The 19,269-nt window shown below is 40.2% G+C and overlaps 1 protein-coding gene across 1 annotated transcript in view; it reads right to left on the bottom strand.

Annotated features, from left to right (window-relative positions):
• Positions 1-1,682: 1,682 nt before the first annotated feature.
• UPF2 (UPF2 regulator of nonsense mediated mRNA decay) overlaps positions 1,683-19,269 on the bottom strand; it is a 94,417-nt gene continuing 76,830 nt past the window's right edge. The window contains exons 19-22 of the mRNA XM_040248482.1: positions 15,460-15,627; positions 8,408-8,549; positions 7,012-7,132; positions 1,683-2,959 (exon numbers count right to left, since the gene is read on the bottom strand). Coding sequence (XP_040104416.1) covers positions 2,950-2,959; positions 7,012-7,132; positions 8,408-8,549; positions 15,460-15,627 — 441 coding nt within the window. The 3' untranslated portion in view covers positions 1,683-2,949. The remainder of the gene's footprint in view (positions 2,960-7,011; positions 7,133-8,407; positions 8,550-15,459; positions 15,628-19,269) is intronic.

Below are 19,269 nucleotides of genomic sequence, written 5' to 3'. Positions count from 1 at the left end.
AAAAAAAAAAAGTAATATATAAAAAATAAAAATAAAAATAAATAAATAAAAAATAAAAATAAATCAAATGAGGGATGAGGGAACAGCAAGGTGTCCTAGAGGAGACGAAGCTTGAACTACATCTTGAAAGTAACCAAGCCAGGCAGTAAGGAGAGAACAAGGATTCATAGTAACAGGGCCATCAAGGGGACCCTTCCTACATGCCATGCACTGCATAAGCAGTTTACACATATGGTCACCTAACTTCACAGAATTATCACATTTCTCCCTTACTAGAGTATCAGTCCCATGGGAGCAGGGATTTTTCTTTTCCCCCTACCTCTGCATCCCCAGTGCCTGGTAAACAGAATGGGGTCAATCAATCCTTCCCTTTCCATGGTCACAAAGTATTCATCAAAATGTTTAAATCCATAAATCCAACCTGACTGACTATCCAGTGTCACATAGGAAACCAAAGAAAAGGTTAAAAAAAAAAAAAAAAAGAGCGCTTGTAGACATACATGCACATACTCAGCAGAATCTGAAATGCTTTCCCCAATAACTATAAAACTAAAACCTCCTCCAAGGAAACAAAACATCTGAGTAATAACCCAACAATTTCCAAAGTTACTCCTCTAGAAAGAAGCACTTACTTAGATAACAGAAGATGGCTGACTGTCCTTTGTACTTTGTCCAAAGGTTTAAAAAAGCATCACAATAAGAATGCCAAAAACATGATTTTACTTATAGCATGCGAAGTATTTTTAAACTGACTCCACCTCCAATTTGTCTTTATTCAAAACAAGCCTAGGGAAGAGCACTACACAGAGCTAGCGCAGCTACTCCAGTGCCGGCCACACAGAGCGAGAGATGTTTTAATGAGATGTTGTATAGATAAAACATTTGGAGTTCTTTAAAAGTCAAACTTTAGAAATAAACGTGTAGATATGTGGAAAAGCTTCACGTTTAAAATCTGAGTGAACCGCAGTTATGGATGAGTGTAGAAAGTGGCCTCGTCCAGGTAATTCTTAACGCTCCTGCCTACGAAGCCAGTGGTTTCACAGAACTGGCCCCCTTGACCGCTGATCACTGGTCCGGGGATGGATGCTGTGCCAAGTGGGGCCGGCAAGTAAAATGGCAATGAGGGCTGGGAAACAGTGTTGAGAGAATTGAGTTTTGAAACTTGTCTTTTTCTTTTCAAATATGAATGACTCTCAGCTGAATTTTAGCAAGAGTGATTGATTACAGTCCCACTTTCTGGATTGTCTCAGTCAACCTTGGAATGAACACCTGAAAGAAACTGAAAACAATGGTTCTCGAGATTCCCTTCTGAGCTGCCCGTCTTACAGTGGCGTTTATCAACCTTGCTGCACACCCTCAGGTAACAACATAAACACCACCCAGACCAGATGGTGCTGTGCCAGCATTTTCCACTGTAACTGGTTCAAGCCTCTTCGAAACATGTTTATTCGATCGGATTCCACGGCCTACTTTCTGTACTGACCCCAAGGTAAGCTGACTCAGGCACCCAAGAAAACAATGCAAATAACAGATGCTGAAATGAAAGCAACGATACCAGTGAAATGCAAACAAAATCGTCTCCAAGACTGTAAAGAACAAAGACACCCATGGGAGATACTGATTTACCCATTTGATAGGTTTCCAAAACCCAAACCAAATAAAACACAACCACACCAAATCGAAATTACAACACTTTATTGCAGCATCGGCAAAGGTCAGATTTCTGAAGCTGGTGAAGATCGGGCAGCATTTCCATGTGAAATGTTACAACTTTACAGTTTTGTTTCTTATTTAATTCTACATGCAGAAACTAAAATATGGTGAAAGAAAAAATGCAAAACAGCTAGGAAAAAAGATGTAATCAAGTTGTAGCTTACAGATGTACTTGCTTTTCAACTGAATTCGCTATGTCTACTGGAAAGCAAACGAAAGACAACTACCCTAATAAATTAACAGATTGGCCAGAAACAGACTAAGAACTCTCATTTCTATGTAGTGGGGGGAAAACAAAACAAAACAAAAACAAAAGCAAAATAAAAGCTCTACTGTTTCCATACTTTGTTTAGAGACAGAGGCTGTAAACCCATGAAGGTCAACAAAATCTCCGGATCCCCTTCTCGCTGTCCTTCATCCATCTTCTGTGGTGTCTGCCTGGCACGCTGTTTGTTTTCAATGATACTTACAATGGGCTCGACTATCCCTGTTCTGAGGCTGGTGTCAGACTCCCCTAAGCCATCTGGGTTCATGCTGTGTGTACTAATCGTCTTCACATTTTCCGTTTACCCTAATAGGCAATGTTGTATTACTGACTCTGATGGATAAAACTGATTTTTCTCCCCCATCCCTTGTTCCTCATGAAAGAGATTCCTAAACAAAAGCCTTCCTGGTGGATTATCTGGTACCTGGATATCTTTCATCATTTTGCTGTCCTGCATGTAAGTTTTCACTAGAAGATTTTACTGCTTGCTCTATACTTTTCTACTGTAGTTCTGGAGCCCCCAAATGTATCTTCTTTCAACATAGGATGTTCAATTCAGAGACACTGAAACTCAAATCAAGTTTAAACTCAAGTTCATTTCCCCCATACCATTACCATTACAACCGTCTCTTCTCCGGCTCAGTCATCTCACTGACGCTCTTCCTGGTGTAACTGCTCAGGAGTCAAGTCAACCACCTCATTTCTTGACTGCCATTCTCAAGAGAAGATGAACCCTCACGTGATTTCCATTACAAAAGGCATTTTCCGCCTTGTCTGGAAGCGTCGGCTTGTTCCGGTGTTGGCAGAGGCTGCTGTTTCTGCCTCATGGCCCCAGCCTGTCCCAGGTTTAGATTCACAACTCTCTAGACCGACATGCTGAGATGTGTCCACTGCTCTCATTCAATTGCTGGAGGACTCCACTATCCACAACATCAGATACAGGACCTAATGAAATGACACGTGCTGCTGGATCAACGTCTCCTAGAGGCACAAACAGGGCAATGTTAAACAACCAGGACTGAGGATGCCCCTCCAGCAAGAAAATGCCCCTTGAGCACCACCAGCCACTGTTCACTGACTGCAGAGAAGTCAGTGTTTTTTTAAAGAGGGTACAGATTCCTACTGAAGAAACAAGAGGGAGCAGAGCGGCACTAAACGGGGCAATTCTGACAGTGATGGGGAGGGTGGCCCCGTCAGCTTTCCTATAACTACTTTCTAAGATGCTGAAAACTCATGGTTTGTGTCACAGCTGAACTGTGTAACCCCCAAATTTATGTGCTGAAGTCTAACCTCTGAACCTCAGAATGCAACCTTATTTGGAGAAAGGGTCACTGCAGATGTTATTAGTTAAGAGGAGGCCAGACTGGAATCCAATGAGCCCCTAATCCAGTATGACTGTGTCCTCATAATAGGAGGACGTCTGGACAGACACACACCTGAGGAGAGCCCCACATGAAGAGGAAGGCAGGGATCAGAAGGGGCTGTGGAAGCCAGGAATGCCAGGGGCTGCTGGCAAACCGCCAGGAGCCAGCAGGGAGCTGGGAGCAGACTGTCCCTCTCAGCCCTCAGAAAGAAGCGACCCTGACTTGACCTTGGATTCCGGCCTCTAGAGTGTGAGATGGGAGTTCTGTTGTGTGAATCACACCATGTACTATGCTGCCTTTTGGCAGCTCTAGCAAATTAACGCAGGTTGTCTACACAAGGCCAGTTGCATTAGCAAGAAACTTCCCAAGACTAAAATGCAAATAAGGAAAAGTCTATCTTCAGTTGGATACATCTGCAAGTTGTACAAAACTGAACAGAATGGGAAAAGGTCAGTAACAGGAGTACTCCCTGAGAGAAAGAAACAGTCTCTCTTTTGATGTCAAGACAAACCAATGGTCTAAAACAGAATATTTTAGACAAATGCAGTGAATAAAGGAAAAGTGTTCACAGTCTTTGATAAGTGAGACATACCTGCCCTATAACCTCTCACTATATATAATCACTCTGAGAGTGGTCCACACTCCAGCAGCTTTGACATCACCTGACAGCTTGTTAGAAACTAATGAGAACCCGCAGTTTAATGAGAGTCAAGATGGTTAAAATGTGTATTTTAAAGTTTGAGGAGCAATGGTATAATCCACACGAATTCATAGAGTGTAAACTGTATTAGTACTGACATTTGCCAAAAATGCTATTGTTGTTCAGTTGCTAAGTCATGTCCGACTCTCTGCAACCCCATGGACTGCAGCACGCCAGGCTTTCCTGTCCTTCACTATCTCCTCGAGTTTGCTCAAACTCACGTCCACTGAGTCAGTGATGCCATCCAACCATCTCATCTTCTGGTGCCCCCTTTTCCTCCTGCCCTCAATCTTTCCCATGATGCTGAGTTTCACAGTTTTTCCAACACTAGCAGAGTGGAAAGCAACCCTGTCCTGCCTTACAAAACACCTGGGTAACTATTACTTAGAGTGCTACTGCCATTTTAATTCATTATAAGCAAAATGCTTACACTTTGTTAGAACATTAATACCAAGGGAGAAGGGCTGACAGCCTATTTCAATCCTGATTAGAAAATATAAAAATCATTACAATTAATGTCTGAGAGCCTTATCAAAATCTAGAGATAAGAAAAACTTAATACTGCCTTAATAACCAGGTTTCTAGTTTCCCTTCATCTGCCATCCAATGTCAACAATATTAATAACTTTTAAAAGAATACTAGCCAAGTTAGGAGTCAACTGAAAACAGTTCTTTAGACCTCACAGAATTTCTTCCGCTTCCTCCTATAGGAATTCAGCACCAGGTAGCCGAGGATCATGGCTCTAGATAAACAGCTTCCCAATGAGTCTGGCCCAGCATTAAAAATAGAAGAAAATAAAGAGGAGCCAAACCACCAAAAGACACCACCGCATCAGCTAATGTTCTTCCACATGACTACACTTCACTTAAACTTAAGTTTAAAAAACAGCAAAAAACACATGGAACTTGAAAGGCTCAGAAACTCATTTTCACACATTTGTTTGTTCCTCCCCAATATTCATTCACACCTGCATTTAAGAGCTCTGGCTTTAAAAATACCACAATACCATGAGACCTTACAGAGGGCCATTTTAAAGAGCACTGTACAAGTCAGGATTTTATTTTCCAAATCAGTATTTTAGGAAGAGATTTAAAATAGGTAAAGGAAGTAGCTGAAGAATTGGAGTCTCACAAAATCAGGTAAACAAAAGGGAATGAGTGCTGGGTAGCATAATATAGGAAGAAAGTTTATCAAAAGACTAAACACAGATTTTTTTTTTTTTGAAGTTTCTCTGTCCATTCAACAAATATTTACTGGGGATCTACTACACGCTAGGCACCAAAAGCTTGTAGGAGACAAAACGGAAAGCAAGACAAGGCTCCCTGGGTCCTCAATTTTCTGGGGGACAGAGACAGGCTGGCAAGTGATGAAGCACTGTAAGGTTTGGGGAAGCACTGTGACTCAGGGCACCAAAGTGAGACTTCTGAGTATCAAGGTGAGACCAGATGGAGAAGCAAGAGTTATCCAGAGGAAGAACCCAAGAGGGTTCCAAACAGAGAGGCAAAAGACAGCGAAACTAGGAGAACTAAGGCCAGCTGGGTGAGGAGGAGGGCAAAGAACAGTAGGAGAGAAAGCCAGTAAACAGAGTGCACCCTATCATCCAGGGTCATGTTATCAAGTAGGGAGCTGGGACTTTATCCCACAAGCCATGAGTAACCCTGAAGGATGTGAGAACTCAGTGACAAACCAATTTCCTAAACTTTGAAATTAGATTAGAGTTGTCTGAGCATATGTGAAGTGACAGTCACTCAGTCATATCCCACTCTGCAACACCATGGACTATACAGTCCATGGAATTCTCCAGGCCAGAATACTGGAGTGGGTAGCCTTTCCCTTCTCCAGGGGATCTTCCCAACCCAGGGATCAAACCCAGGTCTCCCACACTGCAGGCAGATTCTTTACCAGCTGAGCCACAAGAGAAGCCCAAGAATATTGGAGTGGGTAGCCTATCCCTTTCTCCAGCGGATCTTCCCAACCCAGGAATCGAACTGGGGTCTCCTGCACTGCAGGTGGATTCTGTACCAACTGAGCTATCAGGGCCTGAGCATGTAGTTCAAAGTAAAACGTTAGCAGGAACACAAATATTCTTAGTGAGTAAAGACACCGGATGAACATCTGCATTTTCTACAGTGCTACTACTCCAGCAGTGGACCATTTCTGCAACCCCAGCACCTCTCTCCTACACCTGCTCGCCTACTCCCAACAACACGTTGATATCTGACGGCTCTGACAGCCTCAGTCTAAACACTAATACCCCAAGGCAGACCTGTCAGAGCAGCGAAGCCTATGTCACTTTTGATAATAACCCAAACACAAGAGAGAGAATGAAATCCATGGGGAGGGGTCTTCAGATCAGATCCTGGCTAAACTTTCAACAATTTTGTTCCTTAAAAACAAGATGAGTGAGGTCTTTTTAGGGAATATCTTCTATGTGAAATACCTTACAGTTTCAGTTATTTCACATCAGGCAACTCAAGTTTAAGAAGAACCGGCATGGGTCTCAGCAGGATATTTTATAATTTAAAAACAAACAAAATACCCCCCAAAAAACTCAATCTGCATGCCTCAAAGTCTAACAACAGGTTTTAGGTTTTTATAAACATTATAATTACCTAACACTGGCTTAAGAAATTCTAACAAAAAGCCTGTGACTTCTCTCCAATTAATCAATAACTAGTCCTCTATGTAAATGCCAAAGAGAAAACTTAAAAATCCAAAAAAGTCAAAGAAAATGAAAACCAATACTGGTATGACTAAAATCAAGATTTTATAAAACAAATAACAAAAAAAGGTAACTATTTTATAAACAGGTTTTTTTTTTCCCTCAAATATCTGCAACTCAAAAGACTTTTCTATTGTGCTAATCATTGGGCCTTTATCATTAGGTATAATCCAGAACTATCTAACTTATTCACACAGAACCATGAAAAAGAACTAGCTAAGGCAGAAACAAGCGAGATCATCATACCTCCCACCAGTCTTAAAGATTAGATCCGCATTAGGCGCTCCCTTTGGGTGTTGGTAACGAGGCCGCCGCTCCCGATTGGTGTTTGCTGGAGCTGGGCGTTGGGCAAGAGACTGCAGCATCTCTGTAGTTAGAAGCAAAACAGAAAAGGCATTAACACTGGTAAATGTACTTCTCCCAATAAGCAAATAAAGGGAGATCAAATTTATTAGTTCTGTCAGGTAGCTAACTAAAGAAAAATCACCATTATATGGACTAAAATAATTGAGAAGTACTGGAAGAGCAATCAAGAGAGGAGATATGCTCTTGTGTACCATACAACACCATGCTCCCTTATAAGCAATGGGGCCACAACTGTGTGTCTTGTGAGGCAGTGAAACAGCGTAAGAAGCAGTAGAGTACAATAGCTGAGAGCATGGTGTTTGGAGCTAAGCAATATTAGATTAGATCCCAGCTCTGCCACATACTAGCTATGGGGCTTTTGGCTCAGTTTCCCTAAATATAAAATTTCATTTATCTTATGGAATTATTGTAAGGATTAAAAGCTATGATCAAGTACATAAGCATCTGGCCATAATAAGCACTTCTACTGAGTGTTAGCTACCATTATTTTATTATTAAGAACACTGAGTATTGGGAATTCCCTGGTGGTGGCTAGGACTCCATGCTTCCACTGCAGGGGACATGGGTTCGATACCCAATCAGGGAACTAAGATCCCGCATGCCTTTAGTCATGGCCAAATAAATAAATAAACACAATTATTTTTTAAAAATTGGCATCAACCAAAAGAGAAGATTCTAAAAGTGGGATTTAAAGATAGAAAACCAAATATTTATTTATACAACAATCTCTTGCACAAAAAGCAATATGTGAGTATAACATTATATAAAAGCCATGTTATAGCTCTGAGGGCCTCTTAAGGTATCTGTGGACTCCATATGTAGAGTTTAGCTAATCCAAGTGTGCTGAGTATGTCTGCATAAAACTGGAATCCTAACTTGATGCCCTCAAATCTGGAAGGAAGAGGGTCCTCAAGACCAGGATTCCCAAGCAGACAAGAGATGATATTTGCTGAATAATAATTTGCTCACAGTTGACTGGTAACACAAGGCAATTAAAACTTGGTACTATCTCACCTGCAATCCAGCTCTTACAGTATGGAATCTAACTGAATTATAAGGGAAGCAAAATATGATAAAAAATTACATTAGTGTTATTTTATAAATAAGTGAAAGAAAAATAAAGACAGAAAGGAATATAAAAAACAATCAACTTCTCAGGCTAAATATAAACAAATATGACATGAAAAGGAACAGAATAATAGTTCTAATGTTCTATATTTTAAAAACTCAAAAGGCATCACAACTTTCCATTTCTGTCCTGGAAATGATCTGATACCTTGATAATCTTCTTGTTCTTGCCGTTCATTGATATCTAGTGTGAGCTTTTTCATTCTCATCCTCTCTTCTTGTTCTGCTTGTTGCTGGTTCCAATGATTTGCAGCAAGTTGGGAAGACATGGGTACATTAAGGATCTTAAACTGAGAGAAAAAAGTAAAGAAACCACAAATGGCTTGAGAAAATCAAGAAACAAAGATTTCAAATAAATCAGTGCCTGTGTTCATTCTCAGTCACTCCCAGCTCGTGACCCCACGGACTGCAGCCTGCCAGGCTCCTCTGTCCACGGGATTTCCCAGGCAAGAGTACTGCCGTGGGTTGCCATCTTTCCCAACACAGGGACTGAACCCACAAGTCTCTTGTGTCTCCTGCACAGGCAGGCAGATTCTTTACCACTGAGCCACCTGGGAAGCCCAAATAAACAAGTAGAGCTAAGTGAGGTTAGAAAATTAATTTCTCCTTTCCTAATAAGTCAATAAAGACAGTACCATCTCAAAACATACACAGACAATAGTGTTACGCTACTTAAGAGATAAACTCATCAGGGTTGGATAAGAAGTGGAAGGCCATCAAGTTCAACATCCATAAAAAGCAGACACTCCTCTTTCCTTCACTCTGTTTTGAAGCAACACATCTAAGCAACAGGGGATTGTTTTCCACTGTGCAGACCCTGTTACATATGGCTAATTGTCAGAAAGGGTCTTATACAGCAACCTGTAATCTGCACCCTTTTCATTTCTACCCTCTGGACTATACAGAACAAATCTAGTCCACCTTTAGGATTATCAAGTCTTCACAGTCTAAAGATAGCTGTGATGCTGGAAAAGAGAAAGAGTTTAGCAACTGAACAATTAGTTATGGGGGAATAATTCTTATCTATGGAATGTTTTGTTTTTAGCAGGATGTTCCTGGTTCAGGATTGTTAACAACTATTAAACCAAAATAAATATCTTTTGCATTTGTTTAAAACTAAAAAATTCTTTAAAACATTACATAATGGCTCTATTACATTAAAACTTTTGCTTTAATAAGACATTTTCTTTCAGTTCATTATTCTAATTCATAGACATTTGAATCTAGAAAGAAATTGTCAACAGTATTTTCCTTTCTTTTCAACTACTTACTTCACTGGTACAAATTTTTCTTTTCCTACTGACTACAGAAGAAAGTTATTTCTGGGCACAAATTTGGTGCACAAAGAGATCTTTCACTTAAGAACTAAAGATTCCTATAAGGCTACGCATTTCACATTTCTAGAAAAACCGTTGCACCAGAAGAACCAACACCCAGAAGTTAAATAAAGAAATAAAAAATCAGAACAAAATATACTTTTTCTTCAGACCACAAAATAACAGTGATGTTTCTTCAAATAATATTCCTAAAACTGAACATATTCCAAAATTCCAAATAATGTTTATGAGTTGAAACTTTACTTAATAACCAAGTACTCTGAGCTTTCATTTCATGTTTGCTAAGATTTCAAAAATAAAGTTCAATAAAAATACTTCCTTAAACAAAATTTCACATTTTAAGAAGTAAAGACTTCACTCCTCACTCTGAAGTTGTATGGGTTACACAGTATATAATCTATCTACTTTGAACCAAAAATATTTCTGTTAAAATACAGACACAGTCTTACTTTGACCCATAGAATTTAGAATTCAGGACTACTGAAATGAATTTACTTTTCAAAGCTCAAAAGTTTCTGAAGGTAGGTTTTAATTTTATGCCTACACATTCTAAAAAGATCAAAAGGGTGTGCAAACTGACACAGGTATTGTGAATTTTTCATATGTGCCTCAGGAAACAGAGGGATGAATGAAGAAAACTGATTACTTATTGTTGTGTGAGTTGATCATCCCCCTTCATGGATCACTGCCTTGTTGTGGTGAAGGGGCTTACATAACTCAAAGCTGTGAGCCACGCCACGCGGGACCACCCAAGATGGACAGGTCACAGCAGAGGGTTCTGACAAATCGTGATCCACTGGAGGAAGGAATGGCAGACCTGGTTATACCTAGTTATACCCAGGTTATACCACCCTAGTATACCTGCTGAGAACCTCATGAACTGTATAAAAGGCCAAAAAGATATGACACCAAAAGATAAGTCCCCCAGGTCTGAAGGTGTCCAATACGCTACTGGGGAAGAGCAGAGACTTACCAATAGCCCCAGAATGAATGAAGCAGTTGGGCCAAAGCAGATACGATACTCAGTTGTGGATGCGTCTGGTGATAAAAGTAAAATCCGATGCTGCAAAGAACAGTATTGTATAGGAACCTGGAGTGTTAGGTCCATGAATCAAGAAAACTGGATATGGTTAAGGAGATGGTAAGAATAAACATAGACATCCTAGGAATCAGCGAACTAAGATGGATGAGAATGGACTAATTTAATTCAGATGACCATCATATCTACTACTGTGGGCAAGAATCCCATAGAAGAAACAGAGTAGCCCTCATAATCAACAAGAGTCCGAAACACTGTACTTGGGTACAACCTCAAAAATGACAATAATCTCGGTTCATTTCCAAGGCAAGCCATTCAACATTACAGTAATCCAAGTCTATGCCCCTACCACCGATGCTGAAGAAGCTGAAGTTAATCAGTTCTATGAAGATCTAGAAGACTTCCTAGAACTAACACCTAAAAAAGGTATTCTATTCATCACTGGGGATTGGAATGCAAAAGTACAAAGTCAAGACATACTTGGAGTAATAGGTAAGTTTGGCTTTGGAGAACAAAATGAAGCAAGGCAAAGCTTAACTGAATTCTGCCAAGAGAATGCACCAGTCATAGTAAATACCCTTTTTCAACAACACAAGAGACGACTTTACACATGGACATCACCAAATGGTCAATAGCAAAGTCAAACTGATTACATTCTGTGTAGCTGAAGATGGAGAAGCTCTATACAATCAGCACAAACAAGACCTGGAGCTGAGTCTGGCTCAGATCATCAGCTTCTCACACCAAAACTCAGGCTTAAAGTAAAGAAAACTGGGAAAAACAATAGGCCAGCCAAGTATAACCTAAGTCAAATCCTGTATGAATTCATAGTAGAGGTAATGAATAGATTCAAGGGACTAGATCTTGTTAACAGTGTGCCTGAAGAACTATGGACAGAGGTTGTAATACTGTACAGGAAGTGGCAAACAAAACCACCCCGAACAAAAAGAAAAGCAAGAAGGCAAAGTGGTTATCTGAGGAGGCTTTACAAATAGTGGAAAAACAAAGAAACGAAAAGCAAGGGAGAGAGGGAAAAGTACATCCAATTAAAAGTAGAGTTCCAAAAAATAGCTGGAAGAGCTAAGAAGGCCTTCTTCAATGAACAATGTTTAATAACAAAGGAATACAACCAAAGGGGAAAGATGTAGATATCTCTTCAGAAAAACTGGAAACAGCAAGGGAACATTCTGTCCAAAGATGGGCACAATAAAGGATAAAAACGGTAGAGACCTAGTAGACACTGAAGAGATCAAGAAGAGATGGAAAGGATACATGGAAAAGCTGTATAAAAAAAGATCTTAATGAACTGGATTACTATGATGGTGTGGTTAGTCACCCAGAGCCAGACATTCTAGAGTAGGAAGTCAAGTGGGCCTTAAGAAGCACTACTGTTAATAAATCCAGTGGATGCGATGAAATTCTAGCAGAACTATTCAAATCCCTAAAGGATGATGCCATCAAGGTTTTACATTTATTACATCAGCAAATCCGGAAGACCCAGCAGTAGCCACAGGACTGGAAAAGATTAATCCTTGATCCCAATCCCCAAGAAGGGTAGTACCAAACAATGTGCTAACCATCAGATAATTGCACTCATCTCCCATGCTAGTAAGGTCATGCTTAAAATCTTACATGGTAGGCTTCAGCATTATGCAAATGAAGAACTTCCAGATGTCCAAACTGGGGTTAAAAAAGGATAAGAAATACGAGATCAAATCACCAATATTCGCTGGATTAAACAGAGAAAGCAACGGAATTTCAGAAAAACATCTGTGTCATCGACAACGCTAAAGTGTTTGACTATGTGGATTACGACAAACTGTGGAAAGCCCTTAGAGAGATGGGAATAACAGATCATTTTAGCTGTCTCTTGAGAAACCTGCATGCAGTTAAGAAGCAACAGCTAGAACCCTGTATGGAACAACTGATCCATACAAGATTGAGAAAGGACTATGACAGGGCTGTCTGCTGTCACCCTGTTTGTTTAACCATACGCTGAACACATCATGAGAGTTGCCGGGATGGATGAATTACAAGCTGGAATTAAAAGATAGGTGGGAGAAACATCAACAACCTCAGATATGTGGATGATACCACTAATGGCAGAAAGCGAAGAGGAACTAGAGAGCCTCTTGATGAGAGTGAAAGAGCCAGCTTAAGAGTAAATATTAAACTAAGATCATGGCATCTGGCCCCATTACCGCATGGCAAAGAGAAGTTGAAAAGGTGGAAGGAGTGACAGATTTCCTGTTCTTGGTCTCCAAAATCACTGCGGACAGTGACTGCAGCCATGAAATCAGAAGACGATTGCTTCTTGACAGGAAAATGATGACAAACCTAGACAGTCTGTTAATAAGCAGAGACATTACTCTGATGACAAAGGTCTGTAGTCAAGGCTATCATTGTCTCAGTGGTCACGTACAGTTGAGAGAGCTGGACTGTAAAGAAGGAAGAATGCCAAAGAATCGATACCTTCGAACTGTGGTGCTGGAGAAGACTCCTGAAAGTCCCTTGAACAGCAAGAAGATCAAATCAGTCAATCTTAAGGGAGATCAACCCTGAATATTCACTGGAAGGACTGATGCTGAAGCTGAAGCTCCAGTACTTTGGTCATCTGATGTGAACAGACGACTCACTGGAAAAGTCCCTAATGCTGGGAAAGATGGAGAGCAGAAGAAGAGGGCATCAGAGGATGAGATAGCTGGACGCCATCACCGATGTAATGAGCATGAACTTGGGCAAACTCCAGGAGAAGATGAGGGACATGGAGGCCTGGTGTCCATGGGGTAACAAAGAGTCAGATGCAACTGGGTGACTGAACAAGTTGATCTTCACAGAAAGATATTCCTAAAGCTCCTTTTAAATAAGAAAAATCAAGGCTCAGTAAATGTGTCAATGTAGCAAAGAAAGTTCAGGAACTGTACAGGAATAGGAATCAATTCCCATGTGACAGTTCAGCCTATGGAACTGAAGTTGTCATGTACTGCCCTTGACAATTATTAAAAAAGAAAACAAAACAAAACGGGAAAAGTCTGCTCAGAGAACTAAGTTATCCCTAGAAAAGAAAAGCAGAAACTCTGGACTTTGAGAATCCTGCGAGCCATGGTGAACCAGCAGTTCCAAGTGCTGAGAAGTGTAGTTTTACAAAGACTCCAGCACCAAGTCTAGGGTCTTGATCAAAAACAAACCCTTATTTTTCTGGGGACTGGGTAGAGAATGAGGGAGAAGGGAAATGTCAGGGCTCAACTCTGGCCTGAAGGTGAGAAAGTAGGGAGCTTTTGTAAAACCTTGATAACACTAAAGTCTAGGACAAAGGAAAGTCCTATTGACTTTATGGATTTATGAAGAATATCTGACAAAGATTCAGCAGTGCTCAGAAGCGAAGTCAAGTTAACTATGTACACGCGAGTCATGATGGAAAGCCTGTTCCCAGCCCTCCATTATGTGATCCTAACTGGTACTCAGCTTTCACATCTCAAGACTTATTGGCACCACAGCAAAATGATGGTATGCTCTACAACTTTGATCTTTTGAGTAACAAGAAATTACCTGACAAAGCAGAGATAGAAGATGAAGGTAGGCACCATCTCCTTCAGCCTGTTCTAGAAGGGAGGGAACAGAATGTCCCTTGCGTCACAGAGGATATTCCGGGCCTTCTTTGGTCACCCTCTACAACAGCAGTCTCCTTCTCATCACCTCCTCCCCACCTCAGTCTCCTATCCTCTTAACTTGCTTTATTTTCCAACAGAGCATTGCCCTCAACCTGACATTATTTCTTGTCTGCCTCTCAATACTAGAATGAAAGCTCCGAAGAGAGGAGGGACTTGGTTGACTGCTATATTTCTGCGCGTGAACAGTGCCTGGTACATAACAAGTCAACAATAAGTAGCTGTTAAATGACAATTTAAATGAACGTGGGAACCAGGTATCAGACTGGTCTGACAAGCTGTTCTAGCCACCATATTTCATAGATGCTTCTGTTAATTATAAGATCACCATTATTTTACATACCACTAAAATAGAAAAAAATGCTGTCAATTATCCTAAGATTCCATCAACTCTAAGAGGCAGCTTGAACTCAGAAATAATTAAGTATGAATTTTTTTTTTTTAACAGAACTAGTAATAAATGATGTATCCTCGAGTTAGATCTGGGAGCCGGGCTCCATTTCCTTCAGGGCACTTTCCACAATCAGCAAATGTAATATTATGCTTGTCTCTCTCCCTCAGCTGGTGTGTGCTCACATGGCCAGGGGCTACATCCTGTTCATCACCGTAGCCTCACACTTGGGCTGGTATTTGGCAGAGCAGACAAATAATATTTGAGGACTGAATGTATGAATCAAAGTGATAGCTTAGTAGACAGGGGAATAATTGTGAGGGCCATCTGTGAGATAAGGTAAAGAAAGAGGAGGTGGTTTAAGGAGAATGGAGGAGAAGGATCAGGGGTCAGAAAACAATGTTTTTGTTTTTTTTTTTCCCAAAAGCCATTTGGCAAGTGAGCATTTTTTTTTTTAAGATTATCTGCCATCACCCTCCTTTCCTTCCTCACTGTAAGCTTACTGATGAAACCTTCCTACTGAAAGTCAGTATGTGTATCTTCTAACAAATGCATATGACTTAAATTTTAAACGTTCTTTCCATTAAAAAACACCCATCTATTTGATGGAAGTTACATGTGTCTTCTGTGCACATAACAGATAAAATTATTTCTACCACTGAATAACAGTCTTTTCCCCCTGTAAGCAAGAACCTATAAAACAAAGTTACCACTTACACTTAGAACTACCAATGAACTGGGAATACACTGCGGACAGATTCTCACCTGTTGCTTATTGCCTTTTCGGGTTAACATGACAAATGGCATTGTGTCTGCAGACTCTGTCTCTCCCTCCCCACCACCAAGTGGGGGTCCTTTCCTCAGCTGGCTTTTGAGGTGCAAGGGAATGGCAACATCAAGTTGGTGCACTTTAACAGATTCGCCACTTCGTTGCTTAAAGACAGAAATGAAAAAAATGTAAACAGCCCAATAAATTGTTTGTAATTCCTTCAGTGCTATATATTTTGGAACAGTCATTAGAGCCAAGTAATCTTTCTGAAACCAGAGTTGCCCCCCACCTGCACACATCCCTTAGGATACAATTTGGCTCCTGCTGATGGGTCAGGCCTCTCCCAAACTCAAACACACAGTGCTGTAGGTTCTCCAGTCCTGTCTGAGTACACTGTGTCCTTTCATTCACCCTCAGAGCGCACATCTTCCTTTGTAATTATCATGGGCCACAACCGCCTCCTTACCTATGAGAACCCCTACCTGACCGATGGGTTCATCACTGTGCCCTTTCTCTGGTGTTTCCTGCTGTGAGCACATGCGGTCAGAGCTCAGTATTTAAGAGTGAACAGATAACTTCCTACTTGTTAGTATCAATTCTTTTTAACATTTACACTGGATTTATCAACAATTATTAAAACAAATCTTCATTGATGGATGACTTACTACGTGTTCAGCTTGGAGACACTAGTATTAAAAAGATAATCTCTATCCTCAAAGAGCTCATAAGCTTGTTAAGTAAGAAAGAGAAATTAATTACGATTCATCTGAGTTGTGTATAACGTGTACAACAGACTGACTACATACGACTGGTTCAGAGTGGGTGGGTGCTGAGATTTCACAAAAGGTTGAATGAAGACAGGACATTTGAGAAAGTTAAAGACTTCACAGGCCTTCTTCCAACCAGATGGTAAAAGAGCAGTTTGGGGGATACACAGAGAATTTAGACAGTGGAAGAACAGGTGCAAAAGCAAAGATTGAAACAGCAGGTGCATTCAGGGAACTGCAAATAATTTTCTAAGTCTGAATGAATGGAGCACGAATAAGGAAAGAGATGAACATGATACTTCAAATCTAAGCAAGTAATGCTGAAAGGGCATGAAGGTATTAAAACTTCTTTACTGCCATTTAAATACTCTTTTGATATAGGTACCATATTTGCAAGAGACTTGCAAAGCAGCAAAATGGTAATAAAGGTGTAAGGTTTTATTGTTTTTGATTTCTCAGCTCCAACTGTTAGAATTTGGCTGAAGTTCTCCCAGGTTCATAAGATTATTTATAAAGATTTTTTAACTTAAAATTTGAAACAATCATGTCAGAGGAACTTTGATATGTAAATTATCTTTCTTTCCTGATTATAAAAATAACATATCCTCTTCATAAACTAATAAAAAAATATATTAGCAAATGTGTCCATACCAATTCCTACAGCTATCTCCCTCTGCCTGACTCTAAGACGCAACAATTATTAACAATGGGTCACGTCCTTGCAGATTTTTTCTTGCATATATACATATATGAACATATATATATGTGACACATACAACACATATAAACAGGAGCAACCATGATGAATATTATTCTATACTAAACATACATGTTTCTTCTTCTTTTAGATTCTTTACCTTGGGCATCTAGTACAGAGCTAATTATTTTATTGGCCCTCTACTGACAGCTTAGACTTTTTATTTCTATTACAGTGTCACACTTTTCATGCACTTGAGAGACTATTAAGGGTACACTTTTAGATCAAATGGCAAGTCATTCTGACAGGTTTACTAAATTTCTCTCTAAAAAAGGCTGGACTCACTTACATTTACCAAGTATAGATGTTTACCCACACTTAACCACAACAGGTACCATCACTTTTTAAATCTTAATATTTTATGACCCGATAAAAAGGCCCTTCTTAGTTTGCTTGTCATTTGATTATCAGTGAGCTTTAGCACTATAATTCTAACAACAACAAAATGAGTCATTCATCTCTTCTCATTGGTTTGTACAATCACTTTAGCTCAGTACAGATACTGACTCTTGTGTTGTGTCAGCTGTAGATTTTTTTCTCCTGGTTAGTTATTTCTAAAAAGATTTCTATGGCATTTCGTGCTGGAAAGTAGTGTAACAAATGGTTGATAAAAGACTGCACCACTCACTACTCTTTCACTTTAAGCAATTTTTTTTTTGTTTTTCTAAGCCTGTTCCTTTAACTGAAACATGGGAATACGAACAGTATCTAACAGCTAACAGCACTGTATGAAGAATAAACATAAAGTCAGTGCAGTGCTCAACAGTCTTTACAATCATTAAAATTATTTGAGAGATTTGCAATTAATTATGGGGTGGAAATTAAAAACAGAAATCCAGCTTTATTTTTTATTGACCATTTGTTGAAGATACCATTTTCCTTCACATCATTTGAGATGTTAACTTCATCAAGATTAAACTGCCATGTTCTATTTTAGATTCTGGCAACTCACTCCAGTATTCTTGCCTGGAAAATCCCATGGACAGAGGAGCCTGGTGGGCTACAGTCCATGGGGTCTCAAAGAGTCACACATAACCGAGTACACACGCAATGCAATGCAAGGTCTATTTTGGACCCTCCTCTGTTTGATTAATCTATTCATTTCTGTACCAAACTACTGTTGTATGTTTAAAATGTTTTATTATCTTGTATGTCACTTCTACAAGTTTCTTAACTGTTCAGTTATTAAGAATTTAAGAATAATTTTATTAGGTTCATTCTACATCCATGTCCCTGTTCTTCTCTTCCTCCAACCCTTACCCCATCCCCCAATTTCCCTGATGGGACAGAATGAGGACTGCATGAAATTTAAGGACATGACTTATGGAGAAATTATGTCTTTACAATACTGTGTCTTCCTATGATTTTTAGCAAAAGGAAAAAGTCTGTACAACTGTTCATTTTGGGTATCTGATAATGATTTAAAATCAGGGCCTAACAGTGGATGAAGTTTTCTCCTATACATAAACACAACTGCAAAAATGTGAATTCAAACTTCCCTCCTCTCTGATCACATCCTCTCACCCTTCCAGCTCGCTTCTTAAGAACTCTCAGTAAGTGATGACCACGGAACCACACCAAAATCTCCCAAGCCTTTCACTTCATCAGCTTTCCCACCTTTTCTAAATGTTGGGGTTTGTCAGGGCTCAACCCTGAACCTGCTTCTCCTCTGTCTCCACACTTTACATCTGGATGAGCCAGTTATTGCCATGGCTTTAAAAGTACTCTAACAACTGCTCTGTTTATGTTTCTCTTCTGCTCTCCAGACATTTCCACTGACGCCTCACAGGCTCCTCAAACTTACCAAGTGTAACTCCTACTCGCACTCTCCTGTTTCTTAGAGACAAGCCAGTGGTCCAAGCCACAAGACTGGATGGCATCCTTGACTCCTTGGGCCCCACATACTACTACCTAAGCAAGCACCAAATAAATCCAGTTCATTCTGCCTCCCAAATAGCTTTCAAATCCAGACTTCTGTCCCTGTGCCCTGCCAGTCTCCTAGACAGATGACCATTATCTTTCAGCTAGGTTACCACCACAGCCTTTTAACCACACCCCTGGTTAGTCTCTCTGCTTTTAGTCCTGTCTCAGGAGACCAGGGTTTGATCCCTAGGTTAGGAAGACCCTCTGGAGAAGGGAATGGCAAGCCACTCTAGTATTTTTGCCTGGAGAATCCCGTGAACAGAGGAGCCTGGCGGGATACAGTCTGTGGGGCTGCAAAGAGTCGGACATGACTGAGCGACTAACACACAGTCTGAGTGTGTGTGTGAAGTCACTCAGTC

Source organism: Oryx dammah, unplaced genomic scaffold (assembly GCF_014754425.2).
Source record: "Oryx dammah isolate SB20612 unplaced genomic scaffold, SCBI_Odam_1.1 HiC_scaffold_10, whole genome shotgun sequence".
Classification (NCBI taxonomy): domain Eukaryota; kingdom Metazoa; phylum Chordata; class Mammalia; order Artiodactyla; family Bovidae; genus Oryx; species Oryx dammah.
The sequence above is the reverse complement of the archived record's forward strand: the minus strand, read 5'-3'. Positions and strand labels throughout refer to the sequence as shown.